This window comes from Eleutherodactylus coqui, chromosome 4 (assembly GCF_035609145.1).
Source record: "Eleutherodactylus coqui strain aEleCoq1 chromosome 4, aEleCoq1.hap1, whole genome shotgun sequence".
In the NCBI taxonomy this organism is placed as follows: domain Eukaryota; kingdom Metazoa; phylum Chordata; class Amphibia; order Anura; family Eleutherodactylidae; genus Eleutherodactylus; species Eleutherodactylus coqui.
The window spans coordinates 19,845,968-19,864,274 of NC_089840.1; the positions used below are offsets into that span (position 1 = coordinate 19,845,968).

The following is an 18,307-nucleotide window of genomic DNA, read 5'->3' on the forward strand; positions in this document are numbered from 1 at the left end:
AAATCGTGGCAATATAAATAATGCTGCAATTTTTTTTCTCGCGATGTAGCAGCTAATGTGAAGGAACGCATGGGCTTCACATACGTGAGATATGTAGCGCTGTCGCACCGCGAGATTTTGTCGCCCGTGTGAAAGCGGCCTTAGTCTGATAATGTGATGTGTTGTCGATAAAACACAAAATCCACACTTGACTATGACAGTAAAAAGCAGAGAAAAGGCAACATAAAATAGTCAAAACACAAAAAAAAGCTGACGGCAAATGAGAAGAAGATGATTATAGTCTGTACCTTAAAGAAGCCCGCCTCGGGCCCACACCTGTCATACACATTCCGGGATTTACCTATGGCCATGATAATGCCTTGCATGTTTGGGGTCATCATGACCTGCCACAGAGGATTCAAGGTTTATTCATCATCATATTAGTGAAATCCATCATAAGCATGCAAAAAACAAAAGCCGCAGGTATTAAGCAGCAAGCGGCCACATGCATCTGCGGGTGAGGGTCGGCTAGCGATACACGGGGTCATGTTAATGGAGGAGATGAATGAGAGGAGTGACTGAGGGGGACATCACCGGTGGCTGCGGCCGGCACATGCAGGATGAGACCCCGAGAGCAGTAACCAGTGACACGCAGAACGCCATTACCCGGGAAGGCGACGGGCGCGTGAAAGTGGTGAGATTATTACATATCAGACAGGAAGTAACGGAGAGAGCGCTACAGGGATTTTTATTTTCCATACCTTGAATATTTGCCATAGAAAAATACTACAAGGACCACAAAATTATGTAATAGTAGCAAAAAATAAAAAGTTCACTAGAACGTGATAATTATGAAATTATTTTAAAAAAAAGTAGATTGTTGCCGTTTTTTTGCCAGTGTAAGGTTCTGCAAAAAAAAGGAGAAGAAAAATTGCCTCTAGCCCTAGGCAATCCAGCGGCTTGTTCTAATAAATCATAATGGTGCCCCCATTCATAGTGCCCTCTGGGTGACACACAATAATAATGCCTGCTTAATGCCCTAGACACAAAAGGATGGGCCCTTAGTGCCTCCATAGTAACAATTCAGCCATACAGTCAAGAATCCCGCTCAGTGCCCTCACACAGAGAGTCCTTCCAGTGTTGCCCCCCTCAGTGTCCCAGTGATGCCCCCACTATACATATTTGCCCTTAGGCGGCTCTCACATGAGCGTTTTTTTTACAGTGTATCGCACATGTGACGCGCAGTAACTAACTTTACATTACAGCGAATGCTGCCTCTCTCACACAGCGTACTAAATGCCCACGCAAAAAAGAACACTACATGCTCCATCTTTGCACGTATTATATAGTGCATCGGGATTCGCCAACGTGTGGTAAGCACTGGCAGACGCTTGTGTGAGAGCGGTCTTAGTGTCACTAGTCATTCCCTCTTAGTGCCCATGTACATAGATGCCTCCTTAGCACCCCCAGTAATGACTTCATAATAAAACGTTCCCTTATAACTCCCAAAGTGCCCCCCATAGCTCCCCCAGTGATGCCCCACCCCCAATACAGGTCCCCCCTTAGTGCCCCAACACATAAAAGTGCCCTACGACTGCCTCCAATGTAAAGTAACAAGATGAAACACTCATATCAGCATTCCCACGGAGGCAACCGCTCCGCAGGTCTCCTCCGGTCTCTGGGTGTCCCCCAACGTAGGCAAGCGCATTGTACCTGCCTGCACCCAGTCGTTGGCAGGATGAACGGTGGAGCAGGGAACGGTTGGCAGAACCCCTAGCAGAAATAGGAGGTTGAATTCAAGTTTATCCCACCGATTTGCAGTTTGTCATGCTGCGGATCCGCGGGAGGATTAACCCCATTAGATGACATAATCCACATCTGCCACTGTTCCCGCTTCGATACGTGACACGTCACTTCTTTTTCCCCTCAGTACTGATGAATGGCAACTCTGACTCTCATGGTTTTCAACTGGAAACCTAATTCTATGCGGATATCAGTGCGGAATATGTGAACATTCAACCGCATGAACATGCCCTTAAAATCACGACCCCGTAGAGCCCCAAGCAGGTCGATAACAGAAACAAGCGAACTAAGCTACCAAAAAAGCTCACATATTAAAAATGAGTAGTTAGTCAAAAAGTTAGCGCTGTAGCCACAAACTTAGATAGGACCTCATAACCCCAGAACGTCCAACTACGGATGTAACAATCGTTAACATGACTGGTGCATCATAACTCAATTTACAGCACTGTAGTACATTGCAGTTGAGTTACAACACAATAACGTCAAGTTAATGTTTGCTACATCCGTAACTCCAAACCTAAATAAGAACGGCAACATGAGACTACTTGTGTAGATATTGATGTGCTGATTTGGATCAACACAACTTCACTGCCATTCTTAGCATCATTATACAGGATCTCTATTTCCCAAAAAGCTCCTTGAACCCCAGCAACTACAGCATTATCAACATGGACACAGCATCCAAGTGGTTGTCTGACCATCAATGGTGCTCTAGACCTGATGTTCAAGTACTTACTAATGCCTGCGAAAGTGAATTACAGGAGAAGGCTCATTTGGAAATGGCTTAGTTGTCCACATTGGGTGTCTGATCCTCTCATTTAAAGGGCCATTCCAGCCAAAAAAAACACATTTTTCATCCCTGCCCCCTCACCTGAGGAGACCTCCAGAGTGTGACAGACAGTCACTTCCCTGTAGCTTAGCCCCTGTCTGATGCTTATCAAGCACCTTCTTGATGCCGAGATTGTTTACTCTCAGTTTCACATCAATTCCATGATACATCAGCACAGCATTAGCTGATGCTGTACCATTTGTGCCTGCTGGGGGGACACTTTAATTATTACCTTCTATATCTACCTAAATAAGCTACAGACCACAAGTATACAGTCAGGAGAATGAGCTGTGATCTCCTCTATTATAACTGTGTGACAGGAGCTGTGTGATTATCATCAGTAACTGTGATATGAGTGCCGTGTCCCCGTCTGAACAGTTTGTGTCCCAGGTTCATATAATAGCATCACACAGACTAGAAAATGAACCCAACCCCAATTAGAGCAGAGCTGGTCAGAACTGAGAACATATGACCATCTGAGGAAAGAGGCTTGCATCCCTATTCATGTTGCAAGTCTGGTTATAAGGCCAGATCTTCACTCACGGAGTAGATACATTACAATAGGTGGCACTATGGAGGATTAATCCATCACTCATTTGCATAACTTTTCCCCCATGGAGCATTGCATGACCTATAATACTCCCTATACTCTTGTGGTGCTCTCCACAAGGAGAAACATTATACCTCCTCTTCAGACTATTCTACAAATATTATACCCCCTTCTTCAGACTATCCTAAAAAGTGTGGACTGGATGAAGAGAAAAATAAACCTCTTGAAGGTTCTGTGACATCTATGGATTTGAAAGAATGGACAATCCAAGAGTGACTAGTCTACATTAATGGTTATGCTTTGTTAACATTAGTCAAGTAACTCGGCTTAGTAGCTTAGGTCAGTACTAGACTTGCGGTCACAATTTCAGGTGTTTCCATTAGTCATTCACACAGGGGTGTGCCAGCTGAGATCATAGTGGGGTGGTGGAGGGTAAGTGGTTGGGCTACTATGTTGTACTACTTGCCTCTTTATTCCACCACTTGCTTGACCAACGTGTTTACACTGGTCGAATGGACACGCTTCTCTTGACTTGCCTCTCTACCATGTACTTCATTAGGTTTTAGTGTTGGCATGGATTGGTAGACATCCCAGCTGCCAGACCCTCACTAAGACTTTTATAATATTTTTACGCTATAGAAAATTTTTTCCCCCCATTTTTCTTTTTTGCTAAATGATTACATTTCTTATTTCACAAGAAAATTTTGTGTACAGCTGAACCCAAAAGACCTTTGTTCCCTATCACTGGGGGTCCAACTGCTGGAACCCCCAGAGATCTCAAGACTGGCGCATCCGAATGCCCCATGTAAATGGAGTGGCAGTGCACACACTTGATCGCCCCAGCTTTCATTTAGAGATCGATGCGTTCAGAGATCTCCAGCCCACAGAAGTGAATGGAGCCATGGTTGAGCAAGCGCACTGCCACTCTATTCACATGGAGCAATCGGGTGCACTAGTCTCAGAATCCCTGGAGGTCCCAGCAGTCAGACCCTCAGCGACCACACACTTATCCCCGTCATGTGTATAAGGCATAAATATATCTTTAGTGAGAAAACCTCTTTAAATTGACACTAACTTTTCAGACAACTTGCGCTTCTATGATAGCCACCGTGATAACTTAAATCCTGCCAATTACTTTATTTACCTAAAATGATGTTTTAGTGCTGAAAAATCACTCTACAGTGCTGGCCAATAGGGGTCTCCCTTCCTCCTAACTTGCAGTCCACTGCCAAGTGTACTACTGGAGACAGCAGGACAGGAAGTGGAAAAGCAGGATGAGTCATCATGTTCATTGAAGTTTATGAGAGCAGAGAGGAAGGGGAGGTGAAGTAGGCGAGAGGCACACACAGACCTCATGTCAGAGCTAAGGGTGGGTTATTTACTGCTGTTTCTCCACTGCTCAGTCCTGGTGTATACTGTCCTACGTGATGATGTTATGTCTATGTGTGGATTACAGACAGAGCAGAATTTATAGTTCACTGTGAACAGTCTATAGAACAAAGCACAGCAGCAAGGCTCCTCCTACCAGTTCAGAGAGAACTGAGAATCCAATATACCAGTGGCAGAAGGTGGAAAATAAGGAAAAATAAAGGATACAAGTAATATAATGGCCTATGGCGTTGCACATGAGGAATATACTCAACAGCTTTTTCCAAAAATGTAATTTGAAACATTAAGTAGGCTTTAAGGAAAATTTCACAAAAATGCCAAAACAAGTCAAAACCCAAGACTGGGCCACAAACTGGTTATTGCGCTGTTGCTCTCTCGCACAAGTAGTAATGCAACTGCATTAAAATGCATTGGGAAAAAAAAGGAGAAAGTGTTAAGAATAAACGTCCCAAGCAGAATCAAGTGTCACTTTTTGACATGAAGCATGCAGTCTTAGCCCTAGCACCCATATGAGCAATGCCCGATGATTTGCATACGCTAGTACCACATTAGTTGAGATTTGTTTGGCATGCCACAGTGGAACAGTGAGTCAGGCAGCAAAACAAAAAAGCGCCAGGGAGAGGGAAGAGATGGCACAGAGGGGCGCTGAGCAGCCAAAATAGGAAGAAAAAAAAAATCATAGTACCTCATCGTCATAACCCCCCTCCTCTGACTCAATAACAAAAGTCCCTATGTGAGGGATCGCCACCTCCACAACTCGCTGGCTAGGAGCTGCTGGGACTGGGGTGTTATCAGTGGGCTGCAGAGAAAGAGATGACGGGAATACAGTTAGCTACGTTAACAGGTTAGAGCAAAACCCTTCCCATAGTACAAAGCGATATTCAGCTCTAGGATATGATGAGAATGTATGCTATAGATTTCTTTACAGATTTTACCGTTAATAAGGTTGTAGAACATTCCTTCCAGAAACAGCGCCACTCTTATCCACGGGCTGCACCTGGTATTGCAACTCTACAGCCCTATTCAAAGGGATTTTCCAGAACTCAAAACAATATATATACTATGTTGCCAAAAGTATTGGGATGCACATACAAGGTGATGAAATTCCGATTTACACATCCCCTTCACCTGACAGCACACAGGATTGGTGGTGGTGGTGGTGGGGGGGGGGGGGGGGGGGGGGGGGGTCACAATACTTTTGGCAACATAGTTTATAATGGGAAAGTAAATGTGATAAAACAGATAAATAAGCCGCTCTTACCTCTTAAATGTTCCCCTGGTCCAGGGCAGGAGCCCCGGGTCCCTACTGCTCTGACCCCAGCAGAGTCTGCAGAACTCATCTTACTATTGCTGAAGCCAGAAAAAGCTGCCATGTGACGGCTCAGCCAATCACAGGCTCCAGTGGAGATTCTGCCATGAATCATACATGACTGGTCAGCTAATCACCAGCTCCAGCGGTTATGCACAAAATGACTAACACATGACCGCTGCAGCCTCTCCTGGGATTGGAGCAATGGGGACAGCGGCTCCTGCGTGGGACCGTGACGCCAGGGAGTCTGTTAGCTTGAACATGTAGTCCATTCTGTACATCCCCATCACCACCTACCTGTACAGCAGGAATTACCCAAATTCCATCTAAATGATGTGTTTATGAGAATAGCTTTGTGGATCCGATGCAGTAGTGGCATGGTTGGCTCTCGCCAGTTTTAGTAAGCACAGGGCATAGCTAGAATACGCGGACAATGCATGATCTGCTGATGCCAGCTCTTGGAGACTAAAATGAATGATTCACAGCCCCTTTGGATTCTCTGCCCCTGTGCCACTGCCAAGTGTGCCAGGTACTCCAAAGTAGCCCCACATGGACCAAAAATGGCAATGAGTAGAAGAAAAGCCAAAGGGGCCGTGACCCTTTGTTCAAGGAGTCAGTGGATGACAGAGGTTAGACCGCATAGAGATCAGATGTCTTAGTTTATAATCATATAAAATGAAATATCCCTAACTCAAAACCCAAATATGCAGAATATTGGTTCTGCAAGGAAAAACAAAGCCAATTTTAAAGAGACGACCTGATCTGGGGATAAAATATGCCCCCTAACTCCTGGGCAAAGTTTGTCACTGGGACCGAAGGGTCACTTTAATTCTTTAACTTGGTACAAAGCAGGGATAAAGAATGGTGATCTAAGTTTTTTTTCCATGTCTCTACCACAGCATGTTGACAGAAAACCATCTCTCTAGTAAGTAGTCAAACAGCTCCTTATGTCTCAGCTTCCTGGATCACTAGTGAAATTAAGAGAGCACCCCAAAATAATCTGTTTGTACATGGTTAACTTTCCCGGCTGGAGAAGACTCTGGCTTTGGCTCATATCCTCATCATTGTTACAAGGCCTGACATTGGCTTGCAGGAATGCTGCTTTCTAATAGGTGGCGCTGTAAGGTCATTGTCCCACCTCCCCATTTGCATATTTTCCCAGAGAAGCGTGGACGGCCTTATAAGTCTCCTCCTACCTTCTAGGTGCTCTCTCTAAGGAGAAACGATACCCACCCTTACCCTTTAAACTGGGGTGAAAGAGCCTAATGGGCCAATGATAAACATGAACTACAAAGTTCTGAGTGAACTTCGGCTTTAAGAAACCATTTTGGATACAAAGATGTGTTTTAATCTGCTGTTCCAAAAAACGCAGAGAAGTCAACGCTTGTCGAGAGACATGAATGCAGAACGGATACAAGAATGAAAGCTTTCTATAGGACGTTCCTTGTATCAGCAGGGGCTTTTGCCTTCACATCTTACAAATGAAGATGTCGCACCAACATAGATGGTCAAGAAGCATGCCCACACTCCGACCCCCCTGGAGCGCTGACCATAAAGGGATTCTGTTCATTGCACGCAGGCCCCGTGTGCCAGCCCGAAGCATTTCATACACGGCCTTTGCGCTCGTCATTGAAAACACAGAATTTAAAGGGCAGTTTTATGAATGTTACTCTAACCGTTTGCAGGACGGCCTCCGGACCTTTGTCTTCAGACTCGGTGACGGCCTGGGAGATTGCACTAGTGGTTTCATCGTTAGTCTCTGTGGACAGCTCGGCTCGGGTGGGCTGCTCCATGTACTCCGGGTCTTTCACTGGAGCTACGAATACAACATGAACAGTTCTAGTAATTCATTCTAGGTAAGAAACTTGGCTCATGCGTCCCCATAGTTGAAACAGGATATCCCAATGATAACTCCGACCATGTAAAGGTGGCTCTGCACACGGGTCATGGAGTCTATTTAAAGGGGCACTGACTTTTCAGACAACCTCTGTTCATCTCCTGGCTTGTGTTTGTCTCATCATTTCTGTAATATACTTGCATTAAAAATGTTGTTTTATCACATTTGAAGTGGCAGCAAAAAAAAAGTCTCCCTTCCAGCTTCTCTGCAATCCACTGTCTGTCATTAGATACAAAGCTTCTGTAGTAACATGGACACAGAGCTTTCCATAGCAATAGGGGGAGACGCTATCTTCATAGGCAGTTTCCCTGCACAGGCTGACAGATCTGCAGACACTGTGATAAGGATCTACACGGTCTCTGCCTCTACTGCCATTTCAGTGTGTGGATATATGTACACACTATACACAAAGTATAGGGGCATTTGGCCAGAATGTCTCCGAATGCTTGATCATCCTGGGAGAGCAGAGGGGTGGATATACTGATATATATCAGATACTGCAGATTGGACCAGAGACTGTGCAATGCAACATGGGAAGTAAAGGCAAGGAAGTCAGGACAGTGAACTACTGGCAGAATACTAGGCTCATTACACGCCCCCTCTCTGAAAGTGGATTGCAGACAGAAGAACAATGGGGAAGACCACCTTGAAAATCAGACCTTACAGTCATGAAACAGGGTGCAAACAGCAGTAAATGAGGCTAAGGGGAACGTGTGTAGCTTAGAAAACTTAAAACCTCTGTACTTTAAAGGATTTGTCTAGTAAACCACCTCCATTAATTATTCCAACTGCAGAACAGCTACAAATCTTGTGTCTCCCTCTGTTTGGACTCAGCACACCCATGCATTACACAGATTGATTTCAATGGGAACCATAAAAAAACATCACTTTTCCAGTGGAGGCGCTGCAACAGGAACTCTAAAGTTACTGCCAGGTTTTCTCTGATGATGCTTATTGTTTGAGGTGTGATGAAATGATAGCGGTAGGTTGTCACCCATGTAGAAAGGGACTTGTTATTTGTATAGCGCCAACTTATTACGCAGCGCTTTCAGGTAATTTATTTAAGTGGAAAACCACTCGCATCCGTGATTATTCGCAATTTTCCACAAATCGCAGGTCTTTGGCTGCAGAAATCTGCAGGCGGAACCCAATCACTTTGCTTGAGCCCGGCCTAAAAGTCCTGGGAAGCCCCTTTAACGTGAAGGAGGAGAGGGGGTGGGAGGGACATAGCATGGCTACTAGAACAAAGCAAAAGGACGCAGCAGGGGAGATAAAGAGGAACGAGCAGTTAGCACACACGTCATTTGAAGTGTAACACAGTCATTTACATTTTCTATGTACCGAATGAGCAATTCTAAGCATTTTTTCAATGATTTATCAGCCCATTCTGTAAGATTGCTAGGAAGGTACGAGGGAAATGGGTATTGCCATGGCTGCATAGCGGTAGTAGAGGGCGCTCCAGCTTTGTCTGCACGCTTCTTACATAAAAAAAAAAAATTAAACTTTGGCAGCCGTGTACGACTAATACGGCGCCCGACCCAGTTAATCCATCGCGTGAACATGGCTTAAAGTAATAGTTGCCATTACAGAATATAGGCCTCAATTTTTAATCCAATTCCAGCTTTAACTATAAAACTGTATCAAAACCGGCCGGTGTGACTGCGGCTACATGTAGCATTCTGTTACTGTACCGGGAGCTGCAGACAGAGTCGGCTTTAAGGTCTTCTGAGCGAGCAGCATCTTCTCTTGCTCGGCTTTCCGGAGCTGCTCCTTGTCCCACTCTTCAAGTTCCTTATCAAACCTCCTGTTGTCTTCCTTGACAAATTCCTTTAGGTCAGGGGGTAAGGTGTCCATCCCGGCAAGCACCTGCCCCGTCTCCTTATCGTACTCCTCTGCAACAACATAAAGGAAGATCTTTTAGTGCAAAAACAAGCAATTGGAACCATTGTGAAAACCTAAAGCCGGTGTAACACAAGCGTACTTGTGCATCTGTAATATGGATGAGGGTCCCAGCCGACTGAGGGTGTACCGGCCTGACGGCACATCATCATGGAGTCCTATAATGCTCAGAGTTCGGATCTGTAGACCCGCGGTCGGTGCAGGGCAGTCAGGTAAATGCGCCTCCAATACGCTCATGTGAAACTGGCCTAGGTTAGGGTAAGTTCAGACTCCGGTTTCAATAACACAATCCGTATGTAGTACAAAAACTCAGTGCGGGGAGGAAAAAAAAACAAAAAAACAGCATGCCTTGTATGTTCATTATGTTTTGGAAAGGACGCCAAATTTTCACCCCCAATTTCACCCTTTTACATACATCGATCTAAAACACACTCCGGTTTTCGCAAAGGTACAAACCTGAACTTGTGCAGACATGCATGGTGGAGAATTTACACCCCGCGCATTTTCCTATAAGGAATCCATGTCAATATAGATTCCTCATGCAAGAATACAGGTCATAGTGACATCAGAAGTAGTGACTTGTTGGGGGTCCTGGTGCTAAGACCCTCACAGATTGCTAAAACCAAATCGGCAGAAGAGTTTGCCTGAGCGTTGTGCCCAACTGGCTGTAATTAGTAAGGGGTGTGCGGACTCCGTATGTTTTCTATATAACCCATAAACCGCCCCGAGCTGGAATGGAAACCGTACTCAGATGAGCGATCGATGGGGTCAATATAACTTTATTATAATCACAAATAATATTAAAAGCTTAATTTGACTTATTTTTCTCCCTCTAGGAGACTTGACCTAGCGATTGTTAGACCGCTTATGTCATATACTTCAGTATTGCCTTGTAATATATCTTGGCAGGCATTCTATTAAGCGCTGCCATAGACAATGCTTAAAGGGGTTGTCCCGCGAAAGCAAGTGGGTCTATACACTTCTGTATGGCCATATTAATGCACTTTGTAATGTACGTTGTGCATTAAATATGAGCCATACAGAAGTTATTCACTTACCTGCTCCGTTGCTAGCGTCCCCGTCTCCATGGTGCCGTCTAATTTTCAGTGTCTAATTGCCGGATTAGACGCGCTTGCGCAGTCTGGTCTTCTTCTTTTCTCAATGGGGCCGCTCGTGCCGGAGAGCGGCTCCGTGTAGCTCCGCCCTGTGCCGATTCCAGCCAATCAGGAGGCTGGAATCGGCAATGGACCGCACAGAAGCCCTGCGGTCCACCGAGGGAGAAGATCCCGGCGGCCATCTTCACCGGGTAAGTAAGAAGTCACCGGAGCGCGGGGATTCAGGTAAGCGCTGTGCGGTTTTTTTTTTTTAAGTCCCTGCATCGGGTTTGTCTCGCGCCGAACTGTTGAAAAAAAAACAAAAACGTTTCGGCGCGGGACAACCCCTTTAATAGGCAGAAATACGTGGCAGCCTTGGGCCAAAACTGCCATAACACCCAAACTCGTGATCTCCTTGCAGAGGGGCCATTCGAGAGGCAGAGGGCGCTCTCTTCCTCCGTCAGGACGTTTAGGTGCCACTATCAGAATTCAAATGGTTAATTGCCTAAGTCATACTAGAACATGGCTGCTGCGGCCATGTCTGTCAACGTCTGCTGTGTCCCAACTAGAATCCCCCTCGCACCGTATCAATGTAATTCTACTTGATTTTTGCTCAAAGGAGAACATCCGTTCCTCGGCTTGTCAAAGGCAGAAAATCGCTGGCATGTCAATTTATATTACATTTTTATGTATCTACCCCCTTTCCCCCCCATCCTTCTTAGCCGATGATCCCAAGAGGGGTTTTGACAACATGAGAAATATTCTGTGGCTTTACACCGGTCAGGGCTGAGTGAGAAAACTGCTTTTGGGTTGAGAGAAAAAAAACTGGAGAAGGTTTGGCAATATTTGGGATAATCTTTAACCCCTTCCTATGTGCAAAGTATCCTGGTCACTAATAGCACGGCCCTCCTACGGCGTACCTAAATGCAGAATTTACTGCCTTTGCTATAACCACTTCAGGACTGCAGGACCTTTATAGGTATTCGACGGACCTGAAGTGCGTAGGAAGCGGGCGCAGTAGCAGAATCTGCTCCATAGCTGGCAGCTATCAGCTGGTTCTGGCAGCCACCGGTAACTGCCACCATCAGGTTAGCTCTGATCACGGCAGTTAACGGTTTAGATGCTGTGGTCAAAGTGGACTACACGTCTAAGCAGTCAGCGGGTTGGGGGGCGAGGTGAGGGAGTGCAGAGAAGACGTGTTTCTGGGTCTCCTTCGGCTATGTGCACACATGCACAAGTGTGATTTAGAGTTTTGGAAGACGCTTTTCTATGTAATTTTCACGTCCTTACGATGTTTTTGCGATTTGCATCCGTTTTAGATACGATTTTGATACGTTTTTATCTGCGCTGTACTTTTATATACAATCTGCACATCTTTCACAGAACGAAGACTTATAAAAAGGAGCTCCATCAGGTCTTCTACCTCCAAGACTATCGTGTGTGGCGTCCTGAGTCCGCGGTCTCACCTTGGTAGCCACCATGGACACGCTAGTCTTCACTCCTACCCTACAATTACCTTGTATCAGATGCTGCTCTCCATCGTTTATGTACATCAGACAGTAGGCACTGGCGTTCCTGTAGCCCCCGAAGGAATCGCGCTCCAGCTCCTCCCACGACGACTTAGTCACAGAGATGTCGTTGTATTTCATCCACCGCTTCTCATTGTGGTCGAATATATAGGCCCAGTAGTGACCCGCGTTGGCTTGTCCTTCGTGCACCAACACCGCATGTAACCGGTAAGGAACCTAAAAGACATTAAAAGGTCACCTTGGCTTCACCTGCGAACAAAAGTAGCGGACGGGATCTGAGAAGGCAACGAAGCAACCAAGAGCATTTGGCTGCCATCTCATGGAGTCGTCGGACGTTCCCAATTTATAGGAATGTATCACCTATATATTTTTGTTTACCAATTTAAACCAACACATGAAGCATTTCTAATCTGTTTTTATTTTCTGATTGTAGATTTTTTTGTCTGTACATGACTATGGGGGGCGGCCGTCTTGCCTGAACTGCAGTAAACCGCTTTTAGAGAAAAGCTTCACAGCAGACTCCGGGGCAATAAAACACAATGGAAAAGAGGGGTCCATTGATTTCAATGGGAGAGTGTTGTGGGCATGCTTTGTGTAGGGAGGGGGAGGAGGTGAGCTGTGACATCACCTATTGTGAATGCTGGATCCTGTGTTATCTATCTGTCTATAAAGACGAAAGCCCTCACTGGCTGACTGGCTGGCCACTAATTCTCCAACTTCCCGATGTCGTAGAAACATGAAATTTGGCACGAGCACTGATTATGTGCAAAACAGGAAAAGTAATTGGGTCCCAACTCGATTATTCAATTCTAAGCGCCAAAGAATTAGCATCCAAATTTTACGTACAGAATCTAATTCTCTCACTTCCCGGTGTCATAGAAACTTGACATTTGGCACGAGCATTGATTATGTCATAAATAGGAAAAGTTAATGGGGCCCAACTCGATTATTCAATTCTAAGCGCAAAAGAATTAGCGTCCAAATTTTACGTACGGAATGTATTTTTCTCACTTTCTGGTGTCATAGAAACTTGAAATTTGGCAGGAGCATTGATTAGGTCATAAATAGGAAAAGCTAATGGGTCCCAACTTGATTATTCAATTCTAAGTGCCAAAGAATTAGCGTGCAAATTTTACGTACGGAATCTAATTCTCTCACTTCCCGATGTCATTTTATATAAAGGAAATGCTGCATGGTTACCTCCCCGTGGTGTTTCCTGGGTAACGCAAAGAACCATGCAAAATCCTGCCTGCGATGATAATGAGATGACAGATGAGAAGTTTTTTTTCTGTCTGAAACTCCTGCCTTTTTCCTCAGATGGTCATGTGATCCCAGTTCTGACCGGCTTAGATCTACTTGGGGTTATAAATTCACTTTCTAGTCAATTTCTTAGTATGTTTGATGATATTACATGGCTCTACCGCTGAAACTGTTGATGAGGACACAGACACTCCTGCCACAGTTACTGATTAGGCTCACAGTTTCTGTCACACAGGTATAATAGAGGAGATGACAGCTCGTCATCCTGACTGTATAATTATGAGCTGTAGCTTTTTTTTAGGCGATTATAAAAAGGTAATGATAATTTAAACTGTCACACCCTGCAGGCAAAAATGGTATAGCCTCAGCTAAGGCTCTGCTGATGCATCATGGGATTGATTGAAAGTGAAAGTAAAAAAAATCAAGATGGTGCCTGACAGGCATCAGACAGGGGGCTACACTGCAGGGAAGGGTCTGGAATACACAGAGAAGACCTTCAAAATGTGAAAGGCAATCACTTGAGGGGGCAGGCAATAAAAAAAAGGGTTTTTGCTGAAGTGTCCCTTTAAAAAAACAAAAAAAACAAAACAAAACAAACTATTCTTGAAAAAAGATGGACACTAAAACCCGATTTATACAATAACTCATTTTCTAATAACACCCTCCAAACGAAAAAAAATAAATAAAAGCACGGCCCATTATATTCATGGATCTAAATGGGTCTTTAAGAAAAAAAAAAAAAAAAGTACGCGCAGACATGTATACATCCGGCTATAGAACACCACAGGGGAATCACTTACTTGTGTCATCAACTTGTCCGAATACATGAGCTCGATGGTCCGATGGATTCTACCTATGCTGTCCTGCAAGTCTGAAAACATAAATAAAGACGGTTTACGGCAAATTGATTCAATTTTAAGTCATTAGCATCTGTAATTCTGCGCCATATATAAGAAAGGCCTATTAACAAAGAGCCGTGACAGCCTCAGGGCAGCGGGGGCGGCTATATGACTAGTACAGCTTTTCCTTTCTCTCTGCTCCTCCCCCTATTGACCTCTGTGAGATTCGGCTCTAAGTACTCTGAATCCGTCAAGTGGGCGGTTTTCTCCGTTCACCGTCAATGAATGATGTCAAATTTGATAGACAGTGAGCGGTGGAGACAGACTGTCCACATAACGGGTTCAAAGCGCCAAGAGCCAAACCTAAAATAGGCGATGCGGGAGGATGTGGGGTTGGGGAGTGGGCGGAATGGTAGAGGCAAAAGAAAAGCTGCAATAGAATCAGCAGAGGACATGACAGGTCCTAGGGGTTGTCCCACTTCAGAGTTATTTTGCTGCAGGAAGCAGACAGCTCCGTAAATTGTGCAGTGGCACAGGTTGGTACTGCAGGCTGAGTCCTACTGAAGTGAATGATACTCATCCTGAAGTGCCAACCTGGGTCACTGTGTAATGTACGGAGCTGTCTGCTTTCTGCAGCAAGACTGCTAGAAGTGGAACAACCCCTTTAAGATTCACTGAATGGCTGTGATTGGCTCATCAATTGCCAGCTGCGATTGGCTGGCGCTCAATCCATTCACAGCGCTTACTTGCTGACGGCGGGGGAATTCAAAGCCCCTTTTAGCAGAGAGAGATGACAGCAAAGAGGATTACAGAGCAGCTTGCGGCACCACCAGGGAGACCATCGTGGCTGCCGGCTGCGAGGTGAGTATTGCGTTTCGTTTTTTTTACCTAGTCTAGCTCACTCAAGTATAAGCAGAGGGGGCCTTCTTCAGCATAAAAAATGTGCTGAAAAAAAAAAAAGCGGCTTATACTCGAGTATATACGGTAATTAAAAAAACTGGTATCACTGAAAAAGACGAAAAAGGCGGGTTCATCTCTTCATTTGACAAATCCGTAAGACAAATCTGTCCAAAAACGGAAACATTAGAGTTTGTTTTTTTTTTTTGGTAAAAAAAACTTTTCTCTATTCCGTTTTGACAGCAAAGAAAAACTGATTTGTTAACTTGTAAAATAGAACAACTAAAGGGTTTTTGTTCGCATTCATTCTCCACCGACCACAATGTAAAAAAAAGTGCGTTCAAATAAAAATGAATTGCTAGATCGGTCAAATTTTAACGATAATTGTTCAGTGTGAACGAAGCCAATTTATTCGCTTATTGTTCATTTCATGCAGGCACGAAAATCCTAGTTGGATCATTCGGTTTACATCCGGCTCGATCGGTCGTTCTCATTTACTGGTACAGAGAATATGGATGGCTGAACGATTCATCCATCCGTGTAAACAGGCTGCAGAGCTCGGACATCGTTCACTCGTGGAAATGATAAACCGTTACGTGTAAAAGCACCCAAGGCTAACTTCACATGGTGGCGAGCCCAATATGGGGCCATGAATCCCGCCCCCACATCGCGCTCCGCACCACGTGAATTTCCTAGGAAAGCGAGGCGGTTTTATATGAGCCTCGCATCACTTCGGAAAAATGGCAATCCGCCACCAGGGAGGTCAGCTGCGGCGGAGGATAGCGGATTTTCTCGTATGGCGTGTGCCTAGAATGTGGTGAGACGCTGCCCCCGGCCCCACTGATAACAATGGGCGCTGAGAGATCACATACAAGACAGAACATGCCGCGATTTGTTTACTGCATCGCATCGTGGTTCCAGGCAGGAAAACATCCCTGAAAAGAAGGTGCGAGATTTGAGCGTCTCCCAATGCTAAAATCTTACGCGTTTCTATCGCCTAAGTGAAGCCTCCTAAGATTGAAGGCCATTCTAGAAGTACTCAAGGCTGATCAGAAGAGCAAAAGCGGAATGAGCAGTGGCCAGAAAACTGGATGCCGCTTTTCCCTGGGCTGAATAAGGAGGCTCAGACAGTAAACCCATCTTGTGTGACCCCCCCCCCCCCTCCACTCCCCCGCTATGGCCATAACACGTATAAGGTAAAGGCCTCCTACGCACCTCTCGTGTCCGTCTCCACCTCCGTCCTCCACCGATGCAGACACCCTTCTAATACTGTCAGCTCCTCGTCCGTTATGTTCCGCGGTGCAGGGTGCATGGGTAAATCCGGAGGTATCCGGGACTGCGTGAAGGGTTTGTGAATGATGGTGCGCTGGCTGCCTTGCGTCTCCCCGGATGAAGACGACCCCTGATGTTCCATTGTGCTGCTGGAAAGGTTCAAATGGTTAAGCGCTTAGTAGCCCCTCGAGGACCAGAACACCGTTTTCTTCCCCTTTTTTCTTTTAGCTAATTTTTGGCATTCCAGGAGTCACACTTTTTTTTTATGTGCCATGACTATGGACCACTAGGCTTATGTGCCATGACTATGGACCACTAGGCTTATGTGCCATGACTATGGACCACTAGGCTTATGTGCCATGACTATGGACCACTAGGCTTATGTGCCATGACTATGGACCACTAGGCTTATGTGCCATGACTATGGACCACTAGGCTTATGTGCCATGACTATGGACCACTAGGCTTATGTGCCATGACTATGGACCACTAGGCTTATGTGCCATGACTATGGACCACTAGGCTTATGTGCCATGACATGGGGCAGAAATCTCACGGAATGTTTGCAGCGGGGCCGCACGGAAATTCTGCAAGATTTCTGCAGCTGAAGTCCCGAGACATTTGGCGCGGGTTTTGAAAGCGGCCTATTCTGCTGCGTCCATCTCTCCCAATAGAGAGAAGCGTGTGTGCAGCGGAAACGATGATACAATTGACATGCCATGGATACATTGTACGATTGTCGGCAGAGCTGCTGACAAATTTACGTTGCTGCTGCACAGAGCCCAAGCAGCAGTGACATAAATTTATCGCTGACGGTCGCAATGGGAATTCTATAATACCGTAAACTGATGAAATGGTAAAGAATGGGATGAGGAATTAAACTAGATGCAATTCTGAAATAAACAGATGTGTGGTTTTGTTAGAGCAGTAGACTTACCTTTGCATGGGCTGTGTCACTACAGAACCACTAGGTGGGGCACTTGTATCGATATCCTCCACAGGGGAAGTGCAGACGGGTTTGCTAGATGCGAACTCTAGGGCGTACTGTAACACATCGGCCAGAGGGAAGCGTTTTGGGCCAGAACCATAACTTAAATATCTAGGAACATGAAAAGATGCCGATAACATTAATCCAAAGAGCGGATATAGCGATATAAGACACTTCCATAAAGGGAACCCGGCATAAACTACATTATAGTGCTTCTGGTTAGGTGATGTAGAACCCAGGCAGCCTGTTTTCGTACTCCCCAAGTCCCCCGTTCCTGCAGTGTCACCCGGGGAAGTCACCTCGGGACAACCAGCCTGGCTCGTTTCAGAAGGCTGTGCGCAGTCCCATAGAGATGAATGGAAATGTGCCCACAGCCTTCTGAAAGTAGTGAGGCATGCTGCGCGAATTTGCCTGCAGGAATGGGGGACCGGATGAGTATGAAGAGTCTCCCTGGCTCCACATCACCTAAACTAGAAGCACCGTAACTTAGTTTATGGAGTGTATAGTTGGTGCCAGGTTCCCTTTAACAGCAGATACAGTACACAGCGAAGGGGCCCCCACAAGATAGGGGATAACTTGCTGATCAACGGGGGTCTCACTGCTTAGACTCCTGCCAATCTTGAGAACATGGGTCCTGTGTCCTCCTCACTGCGGGGTTACTGTGCCCTCCACCACAGTGAGGGGGAGACTGAATGGAGTCCTGGTCACAGTAGCGCACTAGCGCTCCATTTACTTTTAATGGGACTGTGGAGATACCAGAGAGTCACCTGCTC

At 45.6% G+C, this 18,307-nt stretch overlaps 1 protein-coding gene across 5 annotated transcripts in view; it reads right to left on the minus strand.

The window, feature by feature from the left end:
• USP25 (ubiquitin specific peptidase 25) overlaps window positions 1-18,307 on the minus strand; it is an 87,501-nt gene that overhangs the window by 23,743 nt on the left and 45,451 nt on the right. The window contains exons 13-20 of one of the 5 annotated variants that reach the window (XM_066599111.1): window positions 17,484-17,645; window positions 16,490-16,692; window positions 14,339-14,409; window positions 12,266-12,494; window positions 9,448-9,648; window positions 7,536-7,675; window positions 5,236-5,349; window positions 288-383 (exon numbers count right to left, since the gene is read on the minus strand). In XM_066599111.1, coding sequence (XP_066455208.1) covers window positions 288-383; window positions 5,236-5,349; window positions 7,536-7,675; window positions 9,448-9,648; window positions 12,266-12,494; window positions 14,339-14,409; window positions 16,490-16,692; window positions 17,484-17,645 — 1,216 coding nt within the window. Of the gene's footprint in view, window positions 1-287; window positions 384-5,235; window positions 5,350-7,535; window positions 7,676-9,447; window positions 9,649-12,265; window positions 12,495-14,338; window positions 14,410-16,489; window positions 16,696-17,483; window positions 17,646-18,307 lie in introns of all 5 variants that reach the window. The other 4 variants (XM_066599110.1, XM_066599112.1, XM_066599114.1 and 1 more) reach the window with 4 other exon arrangements.